The sequence below is a fragment of the Perca flavescens genome, chromosome 18 (genome assembly GCF_004354835.1).
Source record: "Perca flavescens isolate YP-PL-M2 chromosome 18, PFLA_1.0, whole genome shotgun sequence".
NCBI classification, from domain to species: Eukaryota; Metazoa; Chordata; class Actinopteri; order Perciformes; family Percidae; genus Perca; species Perca flavescens.
Window position 1 is genome coordinate 33,109,632 of NC_041348.1, and position 16,357 is coordinate 33,125,988.

The following is a 16,357-nucleotide window of genomic DNA, read 5'->3' on the forward strand; positions in this document are numbered from 1 at the left end:
TATCAGAAGTAGTTGTGTGTGTTGTGCATCCTATCAGAAGTAGTTGTGCGTCCTATCAGAAGTAGTTGTGTGTCCTATCAGAAGTAGTTGTGTGTGTTGTGTCCTATCCTATCAGAAGTAGTTGTGTGTCCTATCAGAAGAAGTTGTTGTCCTCCTATCAGAAGTAGTTGTGTGTTTGTGTCCTATCAGAAGTAGTTGTGTGTCCTATCAGAAGTTGTGTGTCCTATCAGAAGTAGTTGTGCATCCTATCAGAAGTAGTTGTGTGTTGTCCCCATCAGAAGTAGTTGTGTGTCCCCTATCAGAAGTAGTTGTTGTGTCCTATCAGAAGTAGTTGTGCATCCCATCAGAAGTTGTTGTGTTGTGTCCTATCAGAAGTAGTTGTGTGTGTTGTGTCCTATCAGAAGTAGTTGTGTGTGTTGTCCTATCAGAAGTAGTTGTGCATCCTATCAGAAGTAGTTGTGTGTGTCCTATCAGAAGAAGTTGTTGTGTGCATCCTATCAGAAGTAGTTGTGCGTCCTATCAGAAGTAGTTGTGTGTCCTATCAGAAGTAGTTGTGTGTGTTGTGTCCTATCAGAAGTAGTTGTGTGTCCTATCAGAAGTAGTTGTGTGTCCTATCAGAAGAAGTTGTGCGTCCTATCAGAAGTAGTTGTGTGTGTTGTGTCCTATCAGAAGTAGTGTGTGTGTCCTATCAGAAGTAGTTGTGCGTTGTTGTGTCCTATCAGAAGTAGTTGTGTGTGTTGTGTCCTATCAGAAGTAGTTGTGTGTGATGTGTCCCTATCAGAAGTAGTTGTGCATCCTATCAGAAGTAGTTGTGTGTGTTGTGTCCTATCAGAAGTAGTTGTGTGTGTTGTGCATCCTATCAGAAGTAGTTGTGCATCCTATCAGAAGTAGTTGTGCGTCCTATCAGAAGTAGTTGTGCGTCCTATCAGAAGTAGTTTTGCGTCTGCTGGAACTCTGCGCTGTGTTTGTTTCTCAGGGTTTTGTTCCAGAACAAGGCGGAGGTTTGGGAGGAGATCGAGGCGAAGATCAACGCTGAGAATGAAGTCCCCATCCTGAAAACCTCCAACAAGGTTCCTCTGAAAACTCAAAATCAGACATAACACGCAGGATGTGATGTCAGCGCCGCTGCAACGTTCTTTCTGTTTCTTGTTACAGGAAATCACCTCCATTTTACAGGAGCTGAGAAGAGTCCAGAGGCAGCTGGAAGGTACTTGGAGCAGATTGGGTTTGCATGTTTTATGCTGTTTGTGTTTTGCTGAACACAGTCAGACACAACTTTATATCTAAATGTATTTAATCAGGTTTTCACTGCTGCATACAATATCTTCCTGGTTGTTTTTTCCAGCATTTAAATTGTGTTTTAAATCATTTAGTCTTTGTGTAACAACACTAACTGTAAAAGACAACGTCGTCTGCAATATCCAAAGATTAGGATTAATATCAATGTTTTTAAAAGCCGCTTTAGAATTTATCTAAAATGTATTTAATCAAGTTTTCACTGCTACATAAAATATCTTCCCGGCTAATATATCCGCAAATAAAAACACATAATGTTACCCCGGATTTCCATTGGCTCCGAAACGGTGGTGCAGTCATTAGGTTTCCATTAAAGTCAGTGTGTGTATTGTGTGTATAATGTGTGTATTTCCACTGGCTGCATAACGGCCGCGTCCCTCCGCAGCAGATAGGCAGAGCTTCTATTGTTGCCGGACGCCGGAGAGCTCCGCAGCAACTCAGCACACGGCTGATAGTGAGGGACAGGAAGTCGAGCACAGAAGCAAAATAAAACATCCGGTTAATTTTCAAAATAAAATCCACCGTGCTCACGGCGGATCATATTTCCCTGCACTACACCTTGAAAACACGACACAGAGCTTTTTCCCCTCCACTCCTCTGGATGGAAACCAACTGGTGGTGGTTTGGTGGTTCTAGATCTCGTGGGTCCTCGTGACTACAGCTGTCCGGACCTGGTGGGTGTTGACGGACAGTCAGGTGGAAATCCGGGGTTAGGCAGGGTTCGAATTACATGGGAGCTGAGCTCCCATAGAGAGAGGATGAGCTCCCTTGAAAGCAGTAAAATCATACGCACCATTATTTAATTTATAAATAAAGCACTTTTTCCTTCAATATATCGAGACATATTTATGTTAATAAACAGCCTAAAAGAACGCATTAGGCCTATGCTACTGCTAGGCGCATATCGTGATTGCAGCATGGTTGTGTATGTACTTCACCACCAAGCCACTAGGGGGCACAGGAGCACACTATAATTTTTAGAGCTCGCTAACGTTACCCCTTTTAGAAGAAGAACTGGTCAAAATTTGTTTCATGGCTTGATTTTACAAAATAAAAAGAAATCGTGTAAACTTCAGAACCAGCAACCATGCCACCAAAAATATATGTATTTCATTTTTGAAGAGACCCCCATAAAGATTAACTCATAATTCGAACACACAATGTTGGGCATCAATCAGGATATTTGTACTCAGAGGCCGACTCAATCTTTGTTTCCTGAAAGGTAGAGACGGGGCGAAGTTTGGTGATTTATTATATAATTTAGTATATATTATATTGAGTTTTTTTTAGCATTTAAATTAAGTTTTAAATCATTTAGTCTTTGTGTAACTGACCCTGTTAATGTCCCAGGTGTCTATCACTAAATAAGAGATAGAAAATCAAACCTGCAGTGGATTTAGTGTGATAATTAATGTCTTCTTGTGCTTGCCGTAGTTATAAACACCATCGTGGAGCCTGGTGGCGTTCTGCAGCCGGCAGCGGTCGGGACACCGTCCCGTGGCCAGACTCGGACGTCCTCCAGAGACAAGAAACCCACCGCCAAACCCCGCGGCGCTCCAACCACCAACGCCAATGAAAGCACCAAAAGAGCACCGCGTGGACCGGACGGGGCGCACTACATGGCCTGAATGGGCCACCGTAGCTTCTCTGGAGTCTGGAGACACTGTGTGTCCACACCGCTGTCCCGTCCAACCATCGGTAACCATCGGTAACCATCGGTAACCATCGATTACCATCAGTTACGATCACCCAGGTTACTTTCTGTAGCGCCCAGAGAGGCAGAAGCTTTCTAGACTAGTTTGGCTTTTTTATTGTGTTGTTTGCAGTTTCCATATGGCAAGAAAATCATTTAAGACAAATGTTCTGCAAAAGATGATATTTATGTGTTGGCGTTTGTCAACCTGTTCTCTCTCCCAACTCGTAAATACTGATGCTTGTTCAGCCGCTAACAAAATGTCAGAAATGTAGCAGAAAAACTTTGAAAGAAGCGATGAAAACAGCGGGTAAAAAGCAACGAAAACGTTGAAAGAAGGGACAAAAAAGTTGCAAAAAGTGACAAACATTTTGAAAAAAAGCAACAAAAATGCCGGAAAACCGACAACAACTTTGGGGAAAGCAACCAAGAAATGCCTGTATGTGAGGCAGTAGTTTAAAGACAGACAACAGTAGAGAGTAGTGGAAGAAGTACTCAGATTACTGCAGTAAAAGTACTAATCATCTCAGCTGGACTTGTAGACCGTTATATTGTTGGCTATTTTCATTTAGAATAAAACATCAGATTTTATAAACTACATGTGTTTTGTGTGCAGAAATCTTAATGTGTAAAGTAACTAGTCACTAAAGTAACTAGTAACTAAAGCTGTAACAGATGAATGTAGTGGAGTAACTAGTAACTAAAGCTGGGCTTATGTTTCCATGACACGCGGGAAGAACGGGACAGTTGGGTTTAGATAAAGAAGAACGGGACAGTTGGGTTTAGATAAAGAAGAACGGGACAGTTGGGTTTAGATAAAGAAGAACGGGACAGTTGGGTTTAGATAAAGAAGAACGGGACAGTTGGGTTTAGATAAAGAAGAACGGGACAGTTGGGTTTAGGTAAAGAAGAACGGGACAGTTGGGTTTAGGTAAAGAAGAACGGGACAGTTGGGTTTAGATAAAGAAGAACGGACAGTTGGGTTTAGATAAAGAAGAACGGGACAGTTGGGTTTAGATAAAGAAGAAGTTGGGTTTAGGGACAGTTGGGTTTAGATAAAGAAGAACGGGACAGTTGGGTTTAGGTAAAGAAGAACGGGACAGTTGGGTTTAGGTAAAGAAGAACGGGACAGTTGGGTTTAGATAAAGAAGAACGGGACAGTTGGGTTTAGGTAAAGAAGAACGGGACAGTTGGGTTTAGATAAAGAAGAACGGGACAGTTGGGTTTAGGTAAAGAAGAACGGGACAGTTGGGTTTAAGTAAAAGAACGAAGAATAAAGAAGAACGGACAGTTGGGTTTAGATAAAGAAGAACGGACAGGGGTTTACAGTTGGGTTTAGATAAAGAAGAACGGGACAGTTGGGTTTAGATAAAGAAGAACGGGACAGTTAGGTTTAGATAAAGAAGAACGGGACAGTTGGGTTTAGGTAAAGAAGAACGGGACAGTTGGGTTTAGATAAAGAAGAACGGGACAGTTGGGTTTAAGTAAAGAAGAACGGGACAGTTGGGTTTAGGTAAAGAAGAACGGGACAGTTGGGTTTAGATAAAGAAGAACGGGACAGTTGGGTTTAGATAAAGAAGAACGGGACAGTTAGGTTTAGATAAAGAAGAACAGGACAGTTGGGTTTAGGTAAAGAAGAACAGGACAGTTGGGTTTAGGTAAAGAAGAACAGTTGGGTTTACAGGACAGTTGGGTTTAGATAAAGAAGAACGGACAGTTGGGTTTAGATAAAGAAGAACGGACAGTTAGGTTTAGATAAAGAAGAACGGGACAGTTAGGTTTAGATAAAGAAGAACGGAAGAACACAGTTGGGTTTAGATAAAAGAAGAACGGGACAGTTGGGTTTAGATAAAGAAGAACGGGACAGTTAGGTTTAGATAAAGAAGAACGGGACAGTTGGGTTTAGGTAAAGAAGAACAGGACACAGTTGGGTTTAGGTAAAGAAGAACGGACAGTTGGGTTTAGTAAAGAAGAACAGGACAGTTGGGTTTAGGTAAAGAAGAACAGGACAGTTGGGTTTAGGTAAAGAAGAAGAAGGACAGTTGGGTTTAGGTAAAGAAGAAGAAGAAGAACGGACAGTTGGGTTTAGATAAAGAAGAACGGGACAGTTGGGTTTAGATAAAGAAGAACGGGACAGTTGGGTTTAGGTGAAGAAGAACGGGACAGTTGGGTTTAGTATAAAGAAGAACGGGACAGTTGGGTTTAGGTAAAAAGAAGAACGGGACAGTTGGGTTTAGGTAAAGAAGAACGGGACAGTTGGGTTTAGATAAAGAAGAACGGGACAGTTAGGTTTAGATAAAGAAGAACGGGACAGTTGGGTTTAGGTAAAGAAGAATGGGACAGTTGGGTTTAGGTGAAGAAGAATGGGACAGTTGGGTTTAGGTGAAGAAGAATGGGACAGTTGGGTTTAGGTGAAGAAGAATGGGACAGTTGGGTTTAGGTGAAGAAGAATGGGACAGTTGGGTTTAGGAAACATGACACGTGGGACCTGATCCCCGGTCTCCTGAGTGAAAGTCCTGTGTTGTTTGACCCATCCTCCCCCAAACCAACCTCTCTACGTGGATTTTGGGGCTGTCATACTACTCTCTACCGTAGTCTCTCTTAGTGCTACGTCATCTCTAAACCCCGTGGAGCTGAAGGGGGATTTCTTTGTCCAAACGTCCAAAGTTTACGAGTTTGGAGTGAGAACGGGCTGGTTTCAGGGCGCTGCCTCTTTCCGCCACTAGAAACCTAAACATAGGTCAGAATGATGCTGGAACAAACCATGTATGGGGGAGTTTTTCAAAGAACTGGTTGGGCGTCTAACAGTACAAAGTTCCTCTGCTGGCGGTGTGGATCCACGGACACCTCCCAGAACAACCCTCCCTTCTCTCCAGTGACCGAGTCCGTAAGAACAAATGCTTTTTGAAAGAACATACCTATGTAGGACTGCTTCTACATCGCACAAGCTTAACAACATTTAGTGAAAGCTACAAAAAGAAGACGCTGCTGTCGTCGCAGTAGTACGTGGATGATGTGTGAACTTTGTGCTTTAATAATCTGTTGTTGCGTTGCATTTGAACAGAATGTGTCTAAAGTTGTCTGTCTGTATTTAAAGAGTGTAACTCGTGGCAAAATGCAACCTAGGGTCTTTTTGTGAATGTACCCGGGTCAAACTTTCCTTTAAAAGCATATTTAGGACAGAAGCGCCACTTTTAAGATTTACCGTATTCCCTTTTTTCGGTCAAATGGCCTTTTGAATGGGAGTACTAGGGGCCCTTTTATGCTAGCCTCAAAATAGCTGTTTTTAAAAGACTAAGAAGGCTCGACACAACGTGAGACTTTGCTCCAAGTATTGGTATATCGTATTGTATATATATGGTGATATCGACTCGTTTTGACTGCCGAGGTGGTTGCTGCCAGAAACAACCAGAGCTACAGTGAGTGGTTGAAAACCTCTTTTTAGTAAACTCTGGGTACACAACCAATGTTGACAATGCTTTGGTTAATATCTAGTAAGTCTCTGTGTCGAGCCTTCTTAGTGGTTTAAAAACAGCTATTTTGAGGCTAGCAAAGTAGTGGCCCTAGCACTCCCATTCAAAAGGCAATTTGACCAAAAAACGAGAATACGGTAAATCTTAAAAGTGGCATTTCCGTCCTAAATATGGTTTTAAACTAAAGTTTGACTCAGGGTACATTCACAAAAAGACCCTAGGTTGCATTTTGGCGGGAATTAGGCTTTAAGAAGAGAAGTGATAGCCGTCTGGACTCAACAACAACAAAAAAAGATGTAATGTTATATTTTATTGAATGTTTCCTTTGCCATGTCGCTGTGATTGTGCGATAACTGTGAATGTGCTTTAGAGTCGCTGAATGTCGACCACGAGAATCTACGCTCTGAGTGATGAAAACACAAAGATTTGGTTTTATTTCGCCTGAGAAACTCTCGGTCTTCCTGGGCGTCGGATCGCATTTAAAATCAGGCTGAGATCATCTTAACTCTCCTGTTGTCCTCGGGTCAAGTCTGACCCCCTTTTTTAAAGTTTCCTACATCAGAAATGTGGGTTTCTTTCAACAAAATTGCCCCAAAATAACACAGATGGTTCAACGCAGCGCTCGTCGCAGTTAAAATGTTAAAAAAAAACGTCAAAGAATGTCGACTAAAATGACATAAAAGGGACAAAAAACATTGAAAAAAAGGGTCTAAAGGCTTTGAAAGCCTCGAAAAACAGCAGAATTAAGCTTTGAGAAAAGCGTCAAACACAACAAGGCACTAACAATGGTTTAAAAAGGGACAAAAACGTAAAAAAAAAGAGCCGTCAAAAATGTTGAGAAAAGCATCGAAAAATGTGAAAAAAATGTGAAAGAAAATAGATTTTCAGTTTTGACTCGGGAGGACAACACAAGGGTTAAGATAAGATTAGAATAACTTTATTGTCTGTCACTAGTCTTTGACAGGGGAGGCTCAAATTACACAAAAGATACATACATGATACACACAAGATACACACAAAAACATATAAGGACATAAAAGATACATGCAAGATACATACATGATACTAGGGCTGGGCAATATATCGATATTATATCAATATCGTGAGATGAGACTAGATATCGTCTTAGATTTTGGAAATCATAACATCGTAAATGGCCTAAGTGTCTTTTCCAGGTTTTAAAGGCTGCATGACAGTAACGTGATCTCATGTTCTGTGTTACCAGACTACTCTAGCTGTTTTACACAGACATTATGTCTACATTACTAAAGATTACATATCTTAAATCTCATCGGGAAGATATTTTGGTAAAGCACCAGTTGTCAACCCTATAATATCGACACAATATCGACATCGAGGTATTAGGACAAGAACATCGCCATATCTGATTTTCTCCATATTGCCCAGCCCTACAAGATACATACATGATACATACATGATACATACAAGATACACACATGATACATACAAGATACATACATGATACATACAAGATACATACAAGATACATGATACATACAAGACACATACTAGATACATACATGATACACACATGATACATACAAGATACATGATACATACAAGATACATACAAGATACATACATGATACATACATGATACATACAAGATACATGATACATACAAGATACATACAAGATACATACATGATACATACAAGATACATGATACATACAAGATACATACAAGATACAAGATACATACAAGATACACACATGATACACACATGATACATACAAGATACAAGATACACACATGATACATACAAGATACATACATGATACATACATGATACATACAAGATACATACAAGATACATACAACATACATACAAGATACATACGTGATACATACAAAATACATACAAGATACATACAAGATACATACATGATACATACAAGATACATACAAGATACACACATGATACATACAAGATACATACATGATACATACATGATACATACAAGATACATACATGATACATACAAGACACATACTAGATACATACATGATACATACAAGATACATACAAGATACATGATACATACATGATACATACAAGACACATACTAGATACATACATGATACACACATGATACATACAAGATACAAGATACATACATGATACATACATGATACATACAAGATACATGATACATACAAGATACATACAAGATACATACATGATACATACAAGATACATGATACATACAAGATACATACATGATACATACAAGACACATACTAGATACATACATGATACATACATGATACATACAAGATACATGATACATACAAGACACATACTAGACACATACTAGATACATACATGATACATACATGATACATACATGATACATACAAGATGAAAGTGAATGGCAGTAACGTTAGCGTCTCGTTGTGATTGGTTATCAGGTGGCCAGTGTTTCACTTTCCCTCCAATATTATTATAAACACGATAAAGACACCTGGACTCGGTCCAGACCAAAAGCCATATTTGGCAAGACCAGTGGCTGAGTGAGACCGAGACAAGTCCAAGTCCAAATACCAGCGAGTCCGAGACCATAGAAACACCGTCTCGAGTCCAAGACCGGACTCGAGTACTACAGCCCTGGGTTTTGCTAAATGTTTTTCCTTGCTAACGGGACTGTGTAGCGCAGATCCAATGGCAGTAAATGAAAGGATTGGTAACGAGGGTCCGGCGTTCCTTCCCCAGAGCAAAAGGTTGAACAAAGCTGATATCATTTCCTGTTTCCTGCTGCCTTCAGCGGGCGGTTTGGTAGTTTTAATCCAACGATACGAGCATGACAAGAAGATGGTTTACCTTTTATAATCTCCCCCAGAGGTATTTAAAGACATCAACAAAAGTCAAAGTACAGAAATGGTTCTGGTGACCCATTTAGAGCCAACTTTAATAATTAAAATCACTCGCTGTTTATTCAACCTTGATGCTTTGCATGCTGCTGCAGTTTCTGTGAACTTGTTGAACCCGAGAGGTCCCGGTACCGGGTTCAACCCACTCTGAAGTCAGGCCTCCTGTTGTCCTCGGGTCAAATTTGATCAGAGATTTGGGATTCTTTCATCCAAATTGTCTAAAAATGACATGCATGGTTCCATATAACACTCCTTGCAAGTTAAACGAAGGATCAGTTCACTACTTGATTGAATTTTAGGTGTTTTTTTCCTCCAAAAAACTAAACTAAACGTTGACAAAACACAAAAAAAAATGTATATAATTTCATATAAATGAGGTTTCTTGACCATGAATTTGAAAACCGATAGTGTAAAACTAGTGGTACTACATGGTGTGAGTGGTGTGTACAGTATACTGATGGTAGTGTAGACAAAGAAAATATTGAAAAAAAGTGTTTCAATTTCAGTTTTGACCCGTGAGGACAACACAAGGGTTACGAAAAGTCGCTTTTTCATAATCTATTTACACAAGATATGACTATTAAACTGTTCATCGTCAGCTTTCAGAATCCGTACACCTACCGAATGTCGTCCAAACTGTCTTATTACGAAGCCTTTTAACAATAAAGACGTAAACACACAAACTTTGTAAATTTAAGTCTGGTTACACACTGGCTGTGTGGCAGCTGCGTGCTGTTTTCTACGTCTGTCCCCACCAGATAGGTGTCTGACGCACTAGTGCACATGGATTTCCCATAAACATAAATATAAATATATACTGATCTGATTACAGCAAAGACAACGTCGGCAGGATTGACGGTAAAATGGACTCCAGAATATCTCCTTCAGGACTGACATTTTTTCCAACATTTATGTCGTTTTTGACTTACTTTTTCCAATGTTTCTGTCGTTTTTTGACATTTTCTCCAACGTTTCTGTCTTTTTTTTACTTTTATTTCCAACATTTCTGTCATTCTTTTACATTTTTTCCAACTTTTCTGTCGTTTTTGACTTTTTTTCCAACATTTCTGTCGTTTTTTGACATTTTTTTCCAACTTTTCTGTCGTTTTTTGACTTTTTTTCCAACATTTCTGTCGTTTTTGGCATTTTTTTCCAACTTTTCTGTCGTTTTTGGCATTTTTTTCCAACTTTTCTGTCGTTTTTGACTTTTTTTTTTCAACGTTTGGCATTTTTGTCCAACGTCAGTTCATCCAGAAGATAATCTTTAAATCTGAAACTCAAAGTGCACTTACTCGCTCTGTTTCTGGAGCTTTCAACAGCATGTTTGGCTCTCTTTACATCCCTTTGTTCAGAGGGGTTTAAAACTAGTCTCTGAAGTCTTTGCAGAAAGCGATGAAAGGTGAGACTCTAAACTAGTTTCAGACATTAGAGTGCAAGCCAATGTTTTTGACAAGAAAAAGTCACTGAACCTCGAGACGTTCAAACATCAACATGTCATTTATTAATATGTATTCGTGTCTAATCGACATATAAACATATTTTCCTATTCTATGTTGTCTGGAAACTCTTCCAACATGCTTGCATGTGGCATGAAAAATAGGAGTTGGTTCTATTTCTAGAACAACAACCTGTTTCTCAGCCTGAATATAAAACTCTCTCTCTTCTTCTTCTGGGGAGTTTCTGATTCTCAGAGTTTGTAAATCTGCCCAAATTCTGCTTTGAATGTCAGAATAATATTACAGTTTAAAACTCACTGTCCTGTGTTTTTGGTTTGGTGCACAACTAGGTGGGCCAAAATGTATTTTGAACCCAAATTGATATACAGGCCAGATCTAAATCTGTAACGGGCCGGATTTGGCCCGCGGGCCTCGAGTTTGACACCACTGCTCTAACCTGTTACCATGGGAGCCCAAATTTGAACGGACTCGCCACACGTGTAACCGGCCTAAGAAGTTGTGATCAAAACATGGCACGCTTGGTATTGCTAAAACGAGAAAGTCTGAGCTTTAAAATGAGACTTTTGAACGCCCCTGAGTGGAGACACTAGCAAAGATGATTATTATTATTATTATTATTATTATTATTATTATTATTATTATTATTATAAACTTCACACGTTACAGTCGGTCCAGAGAAACAAGGAGCTACCGGCCAACCAGACATGAACATTTGGTTAAATAAAGTTACAGGTGGTTACAGGCTCAGATTCTGGTAGAAGGTCAAAGTGTAATAACCCTCGGGGCTCCTGCACACTGGCTGCATGGGGTTAGCATGTGGCGTGTCCGTGTTTAATATATTTGGGTTCCCATGGTAACAGCTTAGAGCTTACACACCGCCTGCGTGACACGCACGTCTCAGGAGCAGCTCGAGCGGCGCCGAAAACGTGTGCATGCTAGATACAGGACCATAAAATTCTTTTAATTATTTGAATTGGATACTGATAAAACAATAACATGGACTGTATCATCCCAGGAAAGGGAATTGCAATATAAATATATCTATATACTGTATGTATAAACAAAAAAATATTGACAAAATAAAGTTTAAGAACATTGCTAATATTTCATTTTATCGATGGGAAACCTCCATGTGTCCAGACGAGGCTAGTAGTAGTAGTAGTAGTAGTAGTAGTAGTAGTAGTAGTAGTAGTAGTAGTAGTAGTAGCAGCAGCAGCAGCAGCAGCAGCAGCAGCACAGACACCTCTCTGGTGTGTACAGACTCCACCCAGCCAGTGTGTAGGAGCCCTGAGGAGTCCCACCCTCATACGAAGCCTCCGACTCCCATGATGCACCAGTTTCAGTCGCGTCATCCACTTTATCCAAAGAACAGGGTAGAGTCACCAGAGAGACCATGTGACCTGGAGACCATGTGACCTGGAGACCATGTGACCTGGAGACCATGTGACCTGGAGACCATGTGACCTGGAGACCATGTGACCTGGTGACCATGTGACCTGGAGACCATGTGACCTGGTGACCATGTGACCATGTGACCTGGTGACCATGTGACCTGGAGACCATGTGACCTGGTGACCTGGAGACCATGTGACCTGGTGACCTGGAGACCATGTGACCTGGTGACCATGTGACCTGGAGACCATGTGACCTGGAGACCATGTGACCTGGTGACCATGTGACCTGGAGACCATGTGACCTGGTGACCATGTGACCTGGAGACCATGTGACCTGGAGACCATGTGACCTGGAGACCATGTGACCATGTGACCTGGTGACCATGTGACCTGGAGACCATGTGACCTGGAGACCATGTGACCTGGTGACCATGTGACCTGGAGACCATGTGACCTGGAGACCATGTGACCTGGAGACCATGTGACCTGGAGACCATGTGACCTGGAGACCATGTGACCATGTGACCTGGTGACCTGGAGACCATGTGACCTGGTGACCATGTGACCTGGAGACCATGTGACCTGGAGACCATGTGACCTGGTGACCATGTGACCTGGAGACCATGTGACCTGGTGACCATGTGACCTGGTGACCATGTGACCTGGAGACCATGTGACCTGGAGACCATGTGACCTGGTGACCATGTGACCTGGAGACCATGTGACCTGGTGACCATGTGACCTGGAGACCATGACCTGGAGACCATGTGACCTGGAGACCATGTGACCTGGAGACCATGTGACCTGGTGACCTGGAGACCATGTGACCTGGAGACCATGTGACCTGGAGACCATGTGACCTGGTGACCATGTGACCTGGAGACCATGTGACCTGGTGACCATGTGACCTGGAGACCATGTGACCTGGAGACCATGTGACCTGGAGACCATGTGACCATGTGACCTGGAGACCATGTGACCTGGAGACCATGTGACCTGGAGACCATGTGACCTGGAGACCATGTGACCTGGAGACCATGTGACCTGGAGACCATGTGACCTGGTGACCATGTGACCTGGAGACCATGTGACCTGGAGACCATGTGACCTGGTGACCATGTGACCTGGAGACCATGTGACCTGGAGACCATGTGACCTGGTGACCATGTGACCTGGAGACCATGTGACCTGGTGACCATGTGACCTGGAGACCATGTGACCTGGTGACCATGTGACCTGGTGACCATGTGACCTGGAGACCATGTGACCTGGTGACCATGTGACCTGGAGACCATGTGACCTGGTGACTTTCAGCTGAAACGTATTTATTTGGTTATTTGACGTTAAGGGCTGAACACATCGCTCTTCTCGTTTACTCTAACGGGTAATCTTAGCCTGTGTGTGTGTGTGTGTGTGTGTGTGTGTGTGTGTGTGTGTGTGTGTGTGTGTGTTTGTGTATATGTCTGTGTGTGTTTGTGTCTATGTCTGTGTGTGTGTGTGTCTGTGTGTTTGTGTCTATGTCTCTGTGTGTGTGTGTGTCTGTCTGTCTGTCTGTCTGTGTCTCTGTGTGTGTGTGTGTGTGTCTGTCTGTCTGTCTGTCTGTCTGTGTCTCTGTGTGTGTGTGTGTGTGTGTGTGTATATATATGGTGTTTGTGTCTATGTCTGTGTGTGTGTGTGTGTGTGTGTGTGTGTGTGTGTGTGTAAAGATGTAAGTAGGACTCTTTTAGATCAGTCCTCCTGTTGGCTGTCTTCTTCTTCTTCTTCTTCTTCACATGTTTCATAGATCAGTTTTGTCTCGTCCAGGACACGGTTAGCCTAGCTTAGCACAAAGACTGGAAGCGGAGGGAAACTGCTAGCCTAGCTGTCCTGAGGACAGCCACCAGGAGGACTCCTCTGAGCGGGATTATTTAGTAAAGTGCATGTTTCAGAGAGCTTGACACTAGTTCACCAAATGTGCACTTTTTCCTTTAAAGCCACTCTGTGATAACAGGTGCAGCTGAGATTAATTTGGGCTTTTATTTTGACAGTCATGGTGTATTTCCTGCTCTGCAGCCAATGAGAATGTACCGATTGATGTGGAGCCTGATTGGCTGGTGTTTCCTTTGTGTTTGCTGTGATCAGACCTCTGTATGATTATATTATGTTCTGATGGAGTTCATGTGTTCATCAGCAGCAGCGTTTCTATGTCACCCTGTGATGTCATTTGTAATAAACTGATTCATGCTCTCTGATGTCATCACCTTCAGTGTTAGAGTTCAGTGTCTCTGCAGCTTATACACACACACACACACACAGACACGAACATACACACACAGAAACACACACTCAGCCACACACACAAACTCAGTCACACACAGTCAGTCAAACACACCCTCAGTCATAGAAACACATAGACACACACACATAGACATAGACACACACACAGCCACACACACAGATACACACACACACACACATAGACACGCATACACAGACACACTCAGTCACACACACACAGACACATAGATACACACACACATACACTCAGTCACACACACACACTCAGCCACACACACACACAAACTCAGTCACACAGTCAGTCACACACACCCTGTCATAGACACACACAGACACACATATACACACACTCTCATAGGCACACACACAGACACACTCACACAGACACACACACACACAGATTCAGACACACACACACATACACACAGTCATAGACACACATAGACACACAATCACATAGACATAGACACACACACACACACACACACAAAACTCAGTCACACAGTCAGTCACACACACCCTCAGTCATAGACACACACAGACACACATATACACACATTCTCATACACACACACACAGACTCACACAGACACACACACACACATACACTCAGTCATAGACACACATAGACACACACTCACATAGAAAGACGCACATAGACACACAATCACATAGACACATAGACATAGACACACACACACACACATAGACACACAATCACATAGACACATAGACATAGACACACACACATAGACACACAATCACATAGACATAGACACACACACACACACATAGACACACAATCACATAGACATAGACACACACACACACACATAGACACACACTCACATAGACACACAATCACATAGACATAGACACACACACACACATAGACAGACACATAGACACACAATCACATAGACACATAGACATAGACATACACACATATAGACACATAGACATAGACACACACACACACACATAGACACATAATCACATAGACAGACGCACATAGACACACAATTACATAGACACATAGACATAGACACACAATCACATAGACATAGACACACACACACACACACATAGACACACAATCACATAGACACATAGACATAGACACACACACACATAGACACATAGACATAGACACACACATAGACACACACACACACATAGACATAGACACACACACACATAGACACACAATCACATAGACATAGACACACACACACACATAGACACACAATCACATAGACAGACGCACATAGACACACAATTACATAGACATAGACACACACACACAGACACACAATCACATAGACACATAGACATAGACACACACACACATAGACACACAATCACATAGACAGACGCACATAGACACACAATTACATAGACATAGACACACACACACATAGACACACACAGATACACACACATAGACATAGACACACACACACATAGACACACAATCACATAGACACATAGACATAGACACACACACACATAGACACACAATCACATAGACACATAGACATAGACACACACACACATAGACACACAATCACATAGACATAGACACACACACACACATAGACACACAATCACATAGACATAGACACACACACACACATAGACACACAATCACATAGACACACACATAGACATAGACACATAGACACACAATCACATAGACAGACGCACATAGACACACACACACATAGACATAGACACACACACACACACATAGAAACACATAGACACATAGACACACACATAGACACACACACACACACAAACAGAGACTCACACACACACCCATTCCCACTTCCCTGTTGGTAGTTTATGGGTCTTTTATTATTACTGTCGGA

General features: G+C 41.8%; 1 protein-coding gene across 1 annotated transcript in view; it reads left to right on the forward strand.

The window, feature by feature from the left end:
- The window catches only part of LOC114572913 (centrosomal protein of 170 kDa protein B-like), a 49,671-nt gene extending 46,747 nt beyond the window's left edge, over positions 1-2,924 (forward strand). The window contains 3 exon segments of the mRNA XM_028604692.1: positions 977-1,070; positions 1,156-1,207; positions 2,731-2,924. Coding sequence (XP_028460493.1) covers positions 977-1,070; positions 1,156-1,207; positions 2,731-2,924 — 340 coding nt within the window.
- The last annotated feature ends 13,433 nt before the right edge of the window (positions 2,925-16,357 follow it).